The sequence below is a fragment of the Lissotriton vulgaris genome, unplaced genomic scaffold (genome assembly GCF_964263255.1).
Source record: "Lissotriton vulgaris unplaced genomic scaffold, aLisVul1.2 SCAFFOLD_2182, whole genome shotgun sequence".
Classification (NCBI taxonomy): Eukaryota; Metazoa; Chordata; class Amphibia; order Caudata; family Salamandridae; genus Lissotriton; species Lissotriton vulgaris.
This window is the reverse complement of record NW_028254909.1, coordinates 202,025-219,081: the sequence shown is the minus strand read 5'-3', so window position 1 is coordinate 219,081 and position 17,057 is coordinate 202,025. Positions and strand designations below refer to the sequence as shown.

General features: G+C 50.6%; 1 protein-coding gene across 1 annotated transcript in view; it reads right to left on the bottom strand.

The window, feature by feature from the left end:
- LOC147659374 (exportin-1-like) overlaps positions 1–17,057 on the bottom strand; it is a 379,442-nt gene that overhangs the window by 198,146 nt on the left and 164,239 nt on the right. Inside the window, exons 4-5 of the mRNA XM_086951792.1 lie at positions 3,075–3,136; positions 2,932–2,976 (exon numbers count right to left, since the gene is read on the bottom strand). Of these exons, the coding sequence (XP_086807918.1) occupies positions 2,932–2,976; positions 3,075–3,136 (107 nt within the window). The remainder of the gene's footprint in view (positions 1–2,931; positions 2,977–3,074; positions 3,137–17,057) is intronic.

Here is a 17,057-nt window from a genome sequence, read left to right as displayed (position 1 = left end):
GATTTTCCCATGTATGATTTGGACGACTGCTGTAGGGTGGACTGCTGTTGGTTGGATGAGTAACGTTGGTTACCTTGGTGGTAGGAGCGATATTGGGTGTTTCCTCCACGAAAAGTGGAGGTGCCGCGTCCGCGTGCACCACGAAATGGCTGTTTCCGAAACTGTAAAGTCCCCAATGAGCGAGCAGTATCAGTGTCCTTTTTAATGGACAGCACAGCCTCATCTACGTGCTCTCCAAAAAGCGACTCACGGTCGTACAGCATATCCAGGATCTTGGCGTGTACTTCCTGGCAGAAAGAGGTGGACCGTAACCAACCCTGCCTCCGTAAGACCACTGCCCCAGCAAGCTGACGAAAGCCAGCGCACGCAATGTCAACTACGCAATCAATAATTTCCTCCGATATCCTATCCGTCCTGCAGAATCTTTAAAGCTTTCGCCTTGGAAGAGTCCGGGATGAGGTTCACCAGGGCAGACAAGTCCGACCACATCTGGTGGTCAGAGCGGCCTAGGATGGCTAAGCATTAGCCGCCCTCACCGTAGTGGATGCCATAGTGGAAAATTTGCGTCCAATAGCGTCCAGGCGACGACCCTCCCGATCCGGAGGAGCCGTAATTGGAGATGTCGGATTACGGGAACGACGTTGTGCAGCTTGAGTGCCCACTGAGTCAGGCTTTGGATGAGCAACAAAACACGCTGGAGAACCTATGGGCACCTTGTATTTTTTTTCTCAAGGCGAGGCAGTTGTGCTGGCAGCGAATTTGGAGTTTGCATGAGTTTCACCCCTTCAGTCCATATAATGTCTATGATAGGTATAGTGTGGACTTGCTTGAATGGTTGATTTTTAAAATCATAAAGGAAACAGTCCTCCTCCCTCTGGGCAGCTTGAAGCGCTCTATCCATCAACTGATGGAAACTTGTAATGTCCACCGGAGGTAAATCCCCGGGCTCCACCGGAGGAGGGGAAGGAGTCTGGATTTGGTAGTCGTCCCACTCCGCCATGTGGGTTTCGTCATCATCATGAACTTCTCCATCTTCCCGTTCTGGAATGACATCATCATCAACAGGGTAAACCGTAGTGTGTATCTTCACTGATGTCTGAACCTGTGGAGAAGGCGTTGGTGGCAATGGTGGCGGAACAGGGATAGGAGCTGCCACAGCCGCAGGCACATGAGGCACAGGCAAACCCTGTGGAGAGGGCGGGAAACGCCGGTTGTAGTCGTCCAACATATGTTGGAGATTTGAGATGAGCAACAAAGGCAGTGTCGCAGTTGGAACTTGCACAGAATGTTCTTCTGCCTGAGAATGGTCATCATCACCATAATCCTGGCACTTAATATCAAATCCGAAGGACTGCGTGCCACTCTGAAGGAATCACCCACATCATTGTCAGAGTCAGAATCCTGCTCAGAGCCCGTGGCAAACATGGGCGAGGGAGGCTGCGGATCTGGGATGGATAGTTGGTCAACTGGCCGTTGACGATAGTGCAAGGGGTCGGCGATGGAAGAGCCAGACCCGGTGGAAGACAAGGGCACCACAGGCAATTAGGCAAACGAAGAAACCACCGTCGACTGTGCCTACGACGACGCTGGCAGAGGCGGACGAAGTTGCTGCAGAAGGATCCGCCATCGACGGAACCATCGTAGACGGTAAGGTAGTCGACGAAGTCGTCGGCGTTGATGAAGCCGCCGTCGACTAAGTTGTCGTCGACGGGACCAACGACGAATAAGGTTTCCTGTGAGCTTTCGTCGACGATGATTTTGCTGACGACGAAGCAGATTTCTTAGTCGACGACAAGGCAATAGGTATCATCGATCCGGAGGCTGATGTCGTAGTCACTGTCGCTTTTCCAGACACGGCAGATCTCGTCGTCGGGACGATCGGCGAAGCTCCCGTCGACGATGAAACATGTTTCGGAGCAGAAACATGATGGGAGGCAGCAGAAGACGCCTGAGAGCCAGGTCTTGTGGGCGTAGAGGTAGTAGGAGGTGGTGAAGACACCGCAGGAGCCACAGACCGGGAAAGTTTCTTCCTCTTTAGAAAAGGTGAAGGCATATCCTGCAGACTACTACGTTTGGAGGCTGCTTTTGAAGGTCTAGATGGCAAACTTTCTGCATCTGACAGTGCCGAATCCTTATCTTTAAGTCGCTGAAGCCAAAGGAGGAGACGGCCTTCTCTGTCCTAAAGGGTCTTTGTAGAGAAAGTCCTGCAGAACTTGCATTTACTAACCTCATGGTCGGGATAAAGACAATAAATGCACTTCTTGTGGGGGTCCTCAGAGTAAAGACGCAATTTCCCACAAGAAGAGCAAGGTCTAAATAAAGACTTCTTACTTGAAGACATGCTGAGAAGACTGGAAAACTTGAAGTTAAGAAAACTGAGCAGAGCTCAGGGAGACTCCCTCCACACGACGTGCGGTAGAAAATCTGAGGGTCTGAGCTCTGAGGAGAAGGTTCTGGAAGGGTGCTGGCACCTGATTGGCTGTAGTTTGGACTAACAGACAGGAATAGGTTACAAGTGTATTCTCTCTATACCATGTATTCCTATGTAGAAATTGTTTGAGTATTTATTATGTATTTTCTAGTATTATTTCATGTGTTATGTATTTATATACATAGGTTATTGCTATTGTATTTACCGTGGGACTCCCACTTTGACGACGGGGAATATTCAAGCATGTGAATCTATGAGAGACACCCCAATACTGGAGAAACGGTGTTTCAACATTATCACAGGCTGACAATGGACAATTCAAGCATGTACAGTAACAAAAGATAACATTAATTGAGAAACCAGAGAATCCTTTGCAATTAAGTCCCCAAGTACTTAAAACTCTTGTGACGGAGTACCAACAAATTGTGCCATATACAAATACTAAGAACATAACTACCTAGCAAAGGCAAACATCTACGGTAGTTAATTAACAAACTTACCTGAACAAGAATCATGTTCAATTTTCCAATGTAAACTTTCTCCTTCTGGAACAGAAAAATAAAGTACTGCACATTATTCACCTGCTACATGAAAAATGTATTGCATTCTACAATGTAAAAATATTGAAGGAATATATATTTACCTCCACAGATGAGGCATCAGATGAGGTCTTAATTATCAAACCCACAACATACTTTTTTATTCCTACGAAAGAAAAAACAATTAACCATAAGAATTAGGACATTTTGAACAAATTTAGTCATCAAGCCAAAATAAGTCAAAGTTGCTTGCCTGTAATCCTAGTACTTCTTTAGGGGACATTCCATTAAAATAAGCACTGAACTGTCCCACTCATGTGGAATCCTCAATCACTTTGAAAAATGTAAGACTTCAGAAAGAAGATTTTCCTTTCCAAACTGGAAACAAATTGACAGCCTCTTTAGGTTTAAAGTTTCTTAGAGCATAGTAGAAACCACAATCAGCAAAAGACAAAATTGCGACCTGACCTCCCACAGAGTGGGAAGACCTATAAAGTGCTTGATTAACAACCCCCAACGTCTAAATGTAAATGTATTGTACTTGTATAGCGCACAGCTACCCGGACCGGGTTACCCAGACCGGTTCTCCCGGCGCTTGTACTCATACCGCTAAGGAACCCTTCCTGGCTTTTCCCTGTGAAATGTCCACTACTGGGCATCCCCAAGGTGAAGCCAGGCATCCCAGCGCTGTTGGGGCCGTTGTGGAGATTAAGCAAGTTATTGCCAAGAGTTGCAGCGTAGGACCCATGATTAGAATAAGCACCGAGATGTGCTGCTACTACTGCTAAGTACTTTGTGAACACCCGTGGTGCTGTTTAGAAAGCAGATTTTCCCTTCCAAACTGGAAACAAATTGACAGCCTCTTTAGGTTTAAAGTTTCTTTATTAAATGTAAATGTATTGTACTTGTATAGCGCACCGCTACCCGGACCGGGTCTCCCGGCGCTTGCACTCATACCACTAAGGAACCCTTCCTGGCTTTTCCCTGTAAAATGTCCACTCCTGGGCATCCCCAAGCTGAAGCCAGTTATCCCAGCACTGTTGGGGCCGTTGTGGAGATTAAGCAAGCTATTGCCCAGAGTTGCAGCGTGGGATCCATGATTAGAATAGCAACTGAGATGTGCTACTACTGCTAAGCACTTTGTGAACACCCGTGGTGCTGTTGTGACACCAAACGGAAGGACTTTGAACTGATAGTGTTGTCCTTGTATTACAAACCGTAGGTATTTCCTGTGAGCAGGATGTATTGGATGTGAAAATAGGCGTCAGGTCTAGGGTTGAAAGGAAATCACCTTGTTGCAGTAGTGGGAACACTTGTTGCAGAGTGATCATAAGAAAATGATCTGATTGTATGTAATGGTTGAGGGGCCTGAGGTCGAGAATTGGTCAGTGTCCCGTCCTTTTTGGGAATTGAAAAATACAGCAAGTAAACCCCTGTTCCTAGAACTTCTTGTTGAAGCAGAGTCAGGTGATCTGTAGACACAGGACGCTGCCTGGGTGGTATACTTGGGGGGTTGCTGTAAGTTCTAGGCAGTAGCCATTTGGATAATCTGTCTCACTCACCTGTTGTGATGGGAGTTCCAGACAGGCAGGAACGGTGTTAATCTGCCCCCCACAGGAGTGGAATGCTGTTGGGGGAGCAAAGGGCAGTCACTGTTTAGTTGTGGAGGAGGAGCGATTGCTGTTACCGCGTCCTCTTCCCTTATTATTGCCCCTGTATCCTCCTCTAAAATACTCTTTGTTAGAGGATGTTTGAGTCTACGTCTTGAAAGATGATGTTGTATCTGCTCCAGTTTGTTTGGAGCCTCCTCTATAAAAGGAGCGACGAAAAGAACCTCTAGTCTGTGTGGACTGTAGAGCTCCTATTGACTTTGCAGTGTCTTGGTCTTTCTTCATTTTCTCCAGTGTAGTGTCTACTTCTGGGCCAAATAATTGGGTTTGGTTGAAAGGTTGGTTCAAGATTGTGGTTTGCACCTCCTGTTTGAACCCTGAAATGCGCAACCACAAATGTCTTCTGAGTAGGACACTAGTATTTACCGCTCTAGCAGCTGTGTCTGCGACATCTAGGGCACATTTTATTGAGGCATTTAACATTAATTTGCCTTCTTGTAGGAGCTCTGTTGCCTGATCTTTATATGGATCTGGAAGGTGTAGTAGTGTCTCTAATTGGTCGTAATGAGTCCTGTCATAACGTGATACAAGGGCTTGCGTATTGGCAATGCGCCATATTTTTGTAGCTTGTGCCGCTATTTTTACCCGACGCATCAATAACTTTGGATTCCTTGTCAGGTGGGGGTGTTTCACCAGAAGTCTGAATTCGCTCGTTTTATTGCATTGGACACTATTAAAGAGTCTAATGGAGGGTGTCCTTTAATATAGGTGGGATCAGCGGGTGCAGGCCTATATTTCTTTTCTATTCTTGGATTTAGTACCCTAGTGCGTACAGGATCTTTGAATACTTCTGGAGCATGCTTAATGACTACCTTGATCATGGGAAAAATTTGAGTAGATCTTTGTGATGGCTCAAATGTGTCTAACAGAAAATCTTCAATGTCATCAGAATGCATTGTGACATTGTGGTAAAGAGCAGCTCTGTGTAAGAGGTGGTTAAAACCAATGCTGTCTTCTAGTGGAGAAGGCTTTGACGGGTATAACTGTGGATCAGGGACATCAGGCACATTATGTGGTGGAAAAGTGTAGACATCCTCATCTAAAGGATATGTATTTGGGTCTACATGTGGATTCTCCCCTCCACCTAAGTCATATTCCTCATCAGTCTGTGATGATTGTGATGATGCAGGAGAGGGGACAGGAGAGAATTGAGGTGATTTGTAAGGAGGGACAGGAGAGGAAGGCGATACAGGAGAGGGAGGGTGCATAGGAAAAGTTGCACAGTCCTTCTTGGCAGGAACCACATATGGAGGTGGTGTTTCTGCTGGTCTCTTTTTATGAGGTATAGCACCTACATGTCCAGTCTTTGGGTTTATGTAGATCTTTTGTTAAGGATCTGGTCTAAACAATTCATCTTCCCCTACAACCTTCTTCGGCGTAAACTTTTTCCGTTCCGACAGAGGTTGTTCTTGGAGTTTTACCTTGGGAGGTGTTACAGCGTTCTGTGGCAAAGTTTTCTGTGCCAAAGGTGTTGTTTTCGGCTTGATAGGCGTGTCCGAGGACTTGGGAACCTCGGAATCAGGCTTTGTGGGTGTTGGCACTGGAGCGGGAGTCTTCGGAGTGGAAGCTGGCCTGGTCGGCTTTGTGGCGTCAGGCGCTGGCTTTCCCTCTTTAGGTTTGGAAGCGGACGGCTTCAGAGCCAGAGTTCTTTCGGTGCCTGTACCTCTTTAGGCTTCGGCGTCAAAGGATCTTTTACTGTCGGTGCCGAAGGGTCTTTTGGCCTCGGTTTCGAAGGGTCTTTGTGTTTCGGTGCCGATAGAGGAGGTGGAATTGGCACGTGTGGCTTGGACGGTGCTGAAGCACCTGAAGGCGTAGTCTTCCTCGGAGCCGAGCACGAAGGCTGGGCTTTAGGAGGAAGTACTTGGTCTCGACTAGGCCCCTTGGGCAGAGTGCTGATCTTCGCCTTTGGCTTGGGCAGTGCATGTGGTGCAGGGGCAGAAGTACTCACGGGTTGACGTGATGGAATCGAGTCGTCAGAGTCCTCTGCCTCTGATATGATCAGGAGATCAGGCGAATCCTCTTCCGGAACGAGCGGAACCTAGTCATCGAAGATATCCTACGGTGCTGGGGCTGATCTCATCTCGTGTCGACAGGCCCTCCGATCCCGGATGTTTCTTTCCAATCGGAAGGATGCACAAGCTGTGCAGGTCTACTTGTCGTGATCCGGCGATAGACAGAGGTTGCAAACCTCGTGGTGATCGCTATGTGGAAATTTTGCTTGGCATACCGGGCATTTCTTGAACGGAGTTCTTTCCATGTTGTGTAGGCCGCACAGCGTCGATAGGCCCAGCGGCCCGCATCGATGAACCGGAATCAAGTCGATGGCGTCGAAAGTTGTATTCAATGTCGATATTAGTTATAGGAAGTTTTTGCGCTTCGAAGTTGCAGAGAAAGCTTTTCTAGCGGAGCGGAGAAACTTTCATCCGAACCCAGTGGCGGAAAAAAACTAAGGATGGATCCGATGCCCATGCGCAGTATTGTCCAAGGGAGGAGTCACCTATATCATGACTACAAAGACTTCTCCAAGAAGACAACAACCTGCAATCATCCGAGCCCAACACCAGGAGACGATCTAATGCATAGTGTACGATCTGCAGCTCATATGCCTCGAACACCTATTTACAATAGGGGACTTGAAAAGACAGGGCTGATCAGGGAGTCTGAGAAAGACCAAAATAGCAGAAAAAGTAGCCCTTGATAGTGCCCAGAGCAGAGCCCCGCTTGGCCAAAAAAAAAAAAACAGAAGAACTTCTGAAAGAGGCAGAAAGGGGATCCACAGCCTTTGCTGTGCACCATGCCACAAAGTTAGTGGAGGGACGGCTGGCTGCCAGAATGACATCACAAACTTAAGGCAAGTCGAAAGCAATCAACTGCCACAGCTCAATCTCTACGCAAAGAGGTAGAGGCTGGACAGGTTCGGGTTGAAGACCGTCCCCTGCTGCTGCGACAGAAGATCCTCCCAAAGAGGTAGTCTGATCGGGGGATCGATGCTCAAACTGAGTAACTCGGGATACCATACTCTTCGAGCCCAGTCCAGAGCCACAAGGATGACTTGGGCCCGGTCGAGCCTGATCTTCAGCACTCTGGGTAGAAATGGTATAGGCAGAAAGGCGTTCAACAGACCGCAACTCCACTCACGACGAGAAGTGTCGCCTAGCGAGTGACGCCTGAAAAATTCCAATGCGGCGTTGGTCTCCACCTTGCTGTGGAGTAATGGTCCGGCGCGCATCCCACATGACAAACTAACAAGAAGCTGGTATGAGGGAGATATCGCCTTACCAGACATACATGTGTACTACTGGGCGGCACATCTCAAGATTGTAAACCAGTTGGTACACGCGCCGAGAGATGAGCCTGCATACAGAGCAGACTGGGCACAGCTGGGAACGGACTGTATTCTGTCACCGCTGTACAACAAACAGCAAGTCTCATGCCTGGTAGGGCCTGCTAAACAAACGATCACGTTATGGCACGCAGCGCAGGCGAAACTGGGATGGAAGGGGAAAATTACTAAACTAACCCCCCTCTGTGACACGAAGGCTCTGGGGCGTTTGAGACACAGTAAGGGATTTGCACAGTGGGACAGTATTGGCATCTCCACAGTGGGAGATTTGTGGGAGAAAGACACTGATCACGTTCGCACAACTACAGCAACAATATGGATTAGGCCCGAACGAAACCTATAGGTACATTCAAATCAGGAACTCACTATTGCAGGCGATACCGCTGGGCGCCGAAGTGCCAGACTCCTCACCACTGGAAGACAGGTTACTTACTGACTACATGCAGCAGGGAGCTACCTCACTCACTTACAAAAAATTGATCATTAATCTGAAGGACCCCACATTGGCGTTACGAGAGAAATGGGTGGGAGACATAGGCGACAAAGTAACTGCCAATGATAAGAAAAGTGGGCTTATCTGGTCTGTACCTGCCAGTTACCCCTTGGGTTGTTCGCCCGTGAGGAGTTACTTTGTCTCTCCACACTTTTTTCATAAATAGGTGGGGCTTTTGCTTACTAAGAAGCTTTTTAGATGCTCTGGATAAATTGTAATCCAGGTATTGCCGTTCCCTTTGGTGGACTGTCAGAGGACTTAGGGTAATTGTTTTAAGTAATAGGCAAGAGCGTTGCAAATAAACCACAAAAACAGAAGATAGGTTTTTGCGACTTGATAGTAACGTAATATGTACGTTTCGCAGAGTATATAACCAAAGTGAAAACCTAACAATGGACTTGATGCCCATGCGCACTATCACCGAAAGGAGGTGTCACCTACCTTGTGACTGAAAAGACTCCTTCGAAGGAAAGAAAGTGCAAACACTAGATGGCAATCTATGCAAAAGCATATGATCTACAGCTCAGATGCCTCCAAAGTGTTATTTTTCGAGCTGAATTTGAGGTTTCCAGCAGATTCTGGGTAGGAAAACATTGGGGGATCCAGGCAAGTCACATCCAGGGACTTCCCCAGGAGTCTAGTTTAAAAAAAATGTATGGGTTTGTATGTTTCCCTAGATGCCCACCGAGCCTGGGACCAAAAACTCAAGTGTCCCCCTTGCAAAACCAAGTCATTTTTCGGTCGAGGACCGGAAATGCTGGCTTGCCAGCATTTCCGGGAGGAGATCGTATGATACTTAGTAGGGATCTGGAACCCGCCTCCCTCGCCCGTCTCACCTCCATTGGCTGGCTTCCTAAAAGGAGGCCAGCCATTGGAGGAGAGAGCCGTCCCTCCAAATAAGCTCCGTCTTTTTCGGATTCGGGGGCGTGATTTTTTGCATTCTTTAGCCCTGTGACGTAGTCTGTCACTCAGGGCGCAAAAAACACGCCCCCGAATCGGAAAATGGCGGCGCTTTTCTTTAGGCCATTTCTCGACAACAGCCGCCCCAAGAAGTCGCAGCCTCCTCCACCTGGCAGTCTGTGTGTACACATCGGGCCGTCTCGTTTTTTGTGGGCAGACAGGCATTGGGGCACCACAGGGAGCCGCGGAGCGCACTCTGCAAAGCCGCCCTGCCGCTCTTATCTTGGAGAAGAAGCACGTCCCCAGCCGAAGCCCAGCAGCCCTGACCGTGGCAGAGAGGAACCGCCGCCTCTCTGAACAGCCGGTGAGTGCCGTCTTCCCCCCCCACCTTCCCTCTGCCCGCAGCTCTCCTTCGTCTCTCGTCGCACCCCCCCCGCCCCCCTTCGTCTGCGGAGTGCTGTGCAGGAACTCGCCTTTCTACAGTCGAGAAGTCTCTTGCCCCTGGTCACCTCATTGTGAGTGCCGTCACTGGTGCAAGGCACCACGGAACCTACTGCGTTATCTTTGGTGCTGGCGCATCCACGGTAACTTCCTGCGGCCGAAAAGACCCATTCCAGGCACGGCCTGGAAGGCGCGCCCTGGTGCTTGTTCTCACCTCTTTGTGTTACAAGGAACACGGGCTAAACGGGAACCCTCCCGAGGAAGGGGGCAGGTGGGGGTCTGTGCGGCTCCTGTTCCGGGGATACCCTGTGCGCCCCCCACCTGCAGATCGCTGCCCCCGCACCGTGTATCCATGTTTGCGGGCACAGCGAGGCGGCTAATTAGGAACAATCCGAGTGCAAAGGCCCCCGCCGGGCCCGGGACGGGGCCTCGCGCTGAATGGTGTTAACAAGCGAGGAGAGCGGATGAAAGCGCTCAGCTGCAGGGGCCAGAGCCTGCCAGGCCGCAGCAGCGGCTGCCAGGGCTGGGGGGCGGCGACGAGGTCACCCCTCAACTACAGAACCGGGGCCCGTCGGGGGCCAGATCACCCCACAGCTGCAAGGGCACTTCACTGGGCTTCCTAGCAGCTTCCGCCCCCTGCCATCCATGCCAAGGCAAGGGGCAGCAGAGTGGCCCCAAGGTCACCCCAAGCCATTCCCGGATCCCCGTGCTTTCAGGGGAATAGACGTGTTTTCTGAGGCACACAATAGTGAATGGATGAGTGTGTTGCGCGACATCGAACCGAAAACCCTTTCAAGTTCGACCCGTTTTATGCTGTGCTTTTCACTGGTGTGTGTGTAGTGCTGCTAAGATCTCACTGCGACAGTTACATTTGCCGAGGATCACACGCCTCTCCTCCAATTGAGAAGCTGGTATTAGAAAGCAGGCCTCTTACAACAAGAGGCAGCTATTCAGCCACCAGACCACCCAACACACAAACGGGTGCACCCTTTAATCTTTTTTTAAATCTGTATCAGTAGGAGTTTGTCTCCGTGGTAGATGTGAATTATGCGCTGGTAAGAACTTTGTTTTTCTGTCACGTTTTTAGTTTCTTCTGCAAAATTGGTCTCCGGTCCAGTTGGAGCACCCGGGGAACATGTTGATAGCAGACAGAGGTTTTTAGGTGTTTCTGTCTCTTTCCCCCCCCCCCCCGAGCCAGGGTCGAGTCTGGCCTGGCCTGCCCCGGATCAGGGTCCGAACCCGGAGGCGCATCGGTGAACGCAAGTTTGAAGTCCCATCCCCTGGGTAAGTTCAGAGTGTGCTGTGCACCAGTCACATACTTAGATGCAGAAAACTCTTTCATGTGCTTTACATTTATTATTAAGGGATTCGAGGCACAGGATGAGTGCGGTTTGCTCAGCGAGTTAAGTCTAGAAAACAAACCTCCGGAGCCATGGCCTTAGATGCAACACCAAGGTCTCAATCACCAGTACGAACGGAACAAACATTATGTATGACAGAACGTGTCTATTTTTCACCATCTGTCGATTGCCAGCCTCTTTACTGCCGTAGTACTTTTGCTTTTTTTCTTTTACATGTAAAAATGTTACTGAATGAGTTACCCTAAATGCTTCCATGCATTGGGTCAAACGGACTTATGTTTTTTAGCAGGGTCTCGTTTTAAAAAAAAATTGTGACCAGCTTCGCAATTATGTTCGCAGGTCACTGGGGCTACACGTAATATTATGGAATTGGAATTTTGAGTCACGTTACTTTGTTGTTGATCTGAGGCATGAATTAGTTCACAGGGTTTCGTCTCTTCTTTGTATCTGGGTACCCCAATATGCAAGTTTTAAGACTTGGTTTCTGCAACTTGAGCCAAATTCTTACAGCAATCATGAGGCCTTCAGCCCTGGAATTATACTGATGGTAAACACGGACATAGAGTTGTTATTTAGGGGCGTGCGGGTTAGGCTTATCTGATGGTAGCTGTGCTAGTCAATTTTACATCTTGTCATTCCATATTCTCCCTAGACATGTAAAGTGTGTGTCTAGTTAGTTTAAATACCAAAATAGAAAAGTGAATACTAAGATACGGACAGTTGAGTGTGACGCGTCGTACAGACTCTGTAGAACAGGGATGCCTCTATCAGGGAGGCCCCTAAAAGGCAGGGGCACTGGGCCAGAGCCCACTTGGCCCATGCCTTAAAAAGTTTGTGTGCATATCTCACCTCCAGGACCATTCTTACAGACCTGACCGAGTGAGTGGCTCGATAAGATAGCAGGGCTCTCCCCAGGCCGGACAGGGCGACACACTGCTGGTAGGGTGCCTTAGAAGCATGTGCACTTGTAATCACGCCATTATTATTTTTGTAGTGCGCTGCCTCCTAGGACATTTGAAGGGTTTTGTTGGCAACAAAACGGGGAAAACTTACATTACCTGCAGGGAGGCGTTAATTCAGAGTAGGGAGTGCAGGGTGCAGAGCTGCGAGTGCAGGGTGCAGAGCTGCGAGTGCAGGGTGCAGAGCTGCGAGTGCAGGGTGCAGAGCTGCGAGTGCAGGGTGCAGAGCTGCGAGTGCAGGGTGCAGAGCTGCGAGTGCAGGGTGCAGAGCTGCGAGTGCAGGGTGCAGAGCTGCGAGTGCAGGGTGCAGAGCTGCGAGTGCAGGGTGCAGAGCTGCGAGTGCAGGGTGCAGAGCTGCGAGTGCAGGGTGCAGAGCTGCGAGTGCAGGGTGCAGAGCTGCGAGTGCAGGGTGCAGAGCTGCGAGTGCAGGGTGCAGAGCTGCGAGTGCAGGGTGCAGAGCTGCGAGTGCAGGGTGCAGAGCTGCGAGTGCAGGGTGCAGAGCTGCGAGTGCAGGGTGCAGAGCTGCGAGTGCAGGGTGCAGAGCTGCGAGTGCAGGGTGCAGAGCTGCGAGTGCAGGGTGCAGAGCTGCGAGTGCAGGGTGCAGAGCTGCGAGTGCAGGGTGCAGAGCTGCGAGTGCAGGGTGCAGAGCTGCGAGTGCAGGGTGCAGAGCTGCGAGTGCAGGGTGCAGAGCTGCGAGTGCAGGGTGCAGAGCTGCGAGTGCAGGGTGCAGAGCTGCGAGTGCAGGGTGCAGAGCTGCGAGTGCAGGGTGCAGAGCTGCGAGTGCAGGGTGCAGAGCTGCGAGTGCAGGGTGCAGAGCTGCGAGTGCAGGGTGCAGAGCTGCGAGTGCAGGGTGCAGAGCTGCGAGTGCAGGGTGCAGAGCTGCGAGTGCAGGGTGCAGAGCTGCGAGTGCAGGGTGCAGAGCTGCGAGTGCAGGGTGCAGAGCTGCGAGTGCAGGGTGCAGAGCTGCGAGTGCAGGGTGCAGAGCTGCGAGTGCAGGGTGCAGAGCTGCGAGTGCAGGGTGCAGAGCTGCGAGTGCAGGGTGCAGAGCTGCGAGTGCAGGGTGCAGAGCTGCGAGTGCAGGGTGCAGAGCTGCGAGTGCAGGGTGCAGAGCTGCGAGTGCAGGGTGCAGAGCTGCGAGTGCAGGGTGCAGAGCTGCGAGTGCAGGGTGCAGAGCTGCGAGTGCAGGGTGCAGAGCTGCTGGTGTGTGCAGAGCTGCTGGTGTGTGCAGAGTGGTGTGTGCAGAGTGGTGTGTGCAGAGTGGTGTGTGCAGAGTGGTGTGTGCAGAGTGGTGTGTGCAGAGTGGTGTGTGCAGAGTGGTGTGTGCAGAGTGGTGTGTGCAGAGTGGTGTGTGCAGAGTGGTGTGTGCAGAGTGGTGTGTGCAGAGTGGTGTGTGCAGAGTGGTGTGTGCAGAGTGGTGTGTGCAGAGTGGTGTGTGCAGAGTGGTGTGTGCAGAGTGGTGTGTGCAGAGTGGTGTGTGCAGAGTGGTGTGTGCAGAGTGGTGTGTGCAGAGTGGTGTGTGCAGAGTGGTGTGTGCAGAGTGGTGTGTGCAGAGTGGTGTGTGCAGAGTGGTGTGTGCAGAGTGGTGTGTGCAGAGTGGTGTGTGCAGAGTGGTGTGTGCAGAGTGGTGTGTGCAGAGCTGTGAGTGCAGGTGCAGAGTGGTGTGTGCAGAGCTGTGAGTGCAGGTGCAAAATGGTGTGTGCTGTTGAGTGCAGAGCTGTGAGTGCAGGTGCAGAGTGGTGTGTGCTGTTGAGTGCAGAGCTGTGAGTGTGTGCAGAGTGGTGTGTGCAGCGTGGTGTGTGCAGACCTGTGAGCGCAGGTGCAGAGTGGTGTGTGCTGTTGAGTGCAGAGCTGTGAGCGCAGGTGCAGAGTGGTGTGTGCTGTTGAGTGCAGAGCTGTGAGTGCAGGTGCAGAGTGGTGTGTGCTGTTGAGTGCAGAGCTGTGAGTGTGTGCAGAGTGGTGTGTGCAGCGTGGTGTGTGCTGTTGAGTGCAGAGCTGTGAGCGCAGGTGCAGAGTGGTGTGTGCTGTTGAGTGCAGAGCTGTGAGCGCAGGTGCAGAGTGGTGTGTGCTGTTGAGTGCAGAGTTGTGAGCGCAGGTGCAGAGTGGTGTGTGCTGTTGAGTGCAGAGCTGTGAGCGCAGGTGCAGAGTGGTGTGTGCTGTTGAGTGCAGAGCTGTGAGCGCAGGTGCAGAGTGGTGTGTGCTGTTGAGTGCAGAGCTGTGAGTGCAGGTGCACAGCTGTGAGTGCAGGTGCAGAGCAGTGAGTGCAGGTGCAGAGCAGTGAGTGCAGGTGCAGAGCAGTGAGTGCAGGTGCAGAGCAGTGAGTGCAGGCGCAGAGCAGTGAGTGCAGACGCAGAGCAGTGAGTGCAGACGCAGAGCAGTGAGTGCAGGTGCAGAGCAGTGAGTGCAGGTGCAGAGCAGTGAGTGCAGGTGCAGAGCAGTGAGTGCAGGTGCAGAGCAGTGAGTGCAGGTGCAGAGCAGTGAGTGCAGGTGCAGAGCAGTGAGTGCAGGTGCAGAGCAGTGAGTGCAGGTGCAGAGCAGTGAGTGCAGGTGCAGAGCGGTGAGTGCAGGTGCAGAGCGGTGAGTGCAGGTGCAGAGCGGTGAGTGCAGGTGCAGAGCGGTGAGTGCAGGTGCAGAGCGGTGAGTGCAGGTGCAGAGCGGTGAGTGCAGGTGCAGAGCGGTGAGTGCAGGTGCAGAGCGGTGAGTGCAGGTGCAGAGCAGTGAGTGCAGGTGCAGAGCGGTGAGTGCTGTTGAGTGCAGAGCTGTGAGTGCAGGTGCAGAGTGGTGTGTGCTGTTGAGTGCAGAGCTGTGAGTGCAGGTGCAGAGTGCTGTGTATTGGCAATGTAAATGACAATGCCATTTATTTATGATTTAAAGAAAAAAAAAGAAATGTCATGAGCAATGCCAATAGCTCTACCTTTAATGATGCCGAGACCATTGCATTGTAAATGCTTGTTTGATATTTTGGCCCTTCCCTGTTGAGGGTACTTTTACTACAGACACCAAAGAGGTACCATTTTTATCAGGAGACTTGGTGGAAATTTTGGTGGTAGGAAATATGTGCGGGGGCATTTATTTTTCAGCACTTTACATAGGGCTCGTGCTTTTACGTGCTCAGTCTCCCCCCAACCGCCCTCATGCCCAGAACAGCCCCTCCGGAATCACTGCTTTTACCTAAGTTGCTGCTTCGTTTCCCACACCTCATCCCTCCAGTCTCTGCTTGCACCCTTGCATCTGCCAGTGCTTGCCCACTCCACAAATCAGCCCCTTCCACAAATCAGCCCCTCTCCGACCCAGTCACTGCTTTAAACCCCCACTGTGTAGTTGGAGGATCAGCCCCTTCCACAAATCAGCCCCTTCCACAAATCAGCCCCTCTCCGACCCAGTCACTGCTTTAAACCCCCACTGTGTAGTTGGAGGATCAGCCCCTTCCACAAATCAGCCCCTTCCACAAATTAGCCCCTCTCCGACCCAGTCACTGCTTTAAACCCCCACTGTGTAGTTGGAGGATCGATGCACTGCTATTACTTGGCACAGGTATAGTCTGTTTATATTCCGTGCTTCTGAGTACTACGTGTGTGCGTACACCATATGTAGTCGTTAATCAATGCTGTTGACAGCTGGGAAATCACACACCAAGTGAATCGGGCAAGCATTATCACAGGGCATGTCAAGGCTACAAAAGTACCAGTGTCTTCTGCTGTAATTGCGAAGCCACATTTCTTCTGTGCAAAATGATTGAACTGTTTGCGTCGCACCTTCTTGCTTCTTATTTCATAGGACTCCATTTTTTAAAACGTTTCCCATCTGGATCCTTTTTCTTTTTCCGTATTCACCTTTGGAGTGCTTACGTGCGCCATTGTCACTCAACTTCAATGCTCTTCAAAGGAGCCAGGCTGGGGGCGTGTCCAAGATGGCGACCTGATCGGACGCAGGTCTACACGGCTCCTTGGCCCGATCCCTCATACAGCCCCCAATAGTAGAGATTAACCTCCCCACACCATCGCGCACAGCTAACGCTGAGATCTGGAACGAACAGTTGCCCCCTGAAAGCGGTAGTGGATCCTGTGCGACCCCCGTGGGGCTTTGTATCGGTGTGTTACCTCAGCAGCGGCTCCTGAAATGGCGGCCACCATGGTGCGGTGACCGGATCGCACACTCTGCCCCGGCCCCCGATCATCGGAGGGGCCTACGAGCAGGGTCGGATTGGGATCACAATTTGGCCCGGGCACTGACGAAAAAGTGGCCCACATTAAGGGGGCATGGCCTACATTTAAGAGGCGTGGCCTACATTTAAGGGGCGTGGCCCACATTTAAGGGGCATGCCCTTTCATGAAACACCATTTGGTTACTCTTTGAGGTCTAATTTGTAGACAAATATTTAGTAAATTAAGCCTTTTAAAGCTTACAGAGCAAGTAACATTGGTAAAGACTAGGAGCACTGCAGTTCAGATAACTGAATACTTACTTGCAGTCTTAACGCCCTGCACAATGTCGTTGGATACTCTTTCCTAACCAGCTATGTCCTAGACTCTAATCATCACATAAACCAGAAATCTAGTACAAAGTCAAGGAGAAAGGGTAAGACTGGAATCTCTGGTAATAGAACATGTAATAACAAAAGTAAGAATTCACAAACGAGGAAAAGGCAGTCTGGGGTGTAAAGAATGCTGAAAAAATGTATCTGTACAATCTAGTCATACATTTATTTCACAGTCAGCAGGTGATGTCTATATACAAAAAACACAGTTTTATTCATATCTGTTGCTGCCTTAAAGTCTGGGCCATGGGGAGTGAAATAAAACAATTGCCTAGGATCACATGATCTGATTAAGATACGAAACCAGTATTAATGCCAAGTTGTTGGTATCACATTGTGCAATTCAGAAACTAGATGTATATGCCTCACTTCCCTTACACTCACCT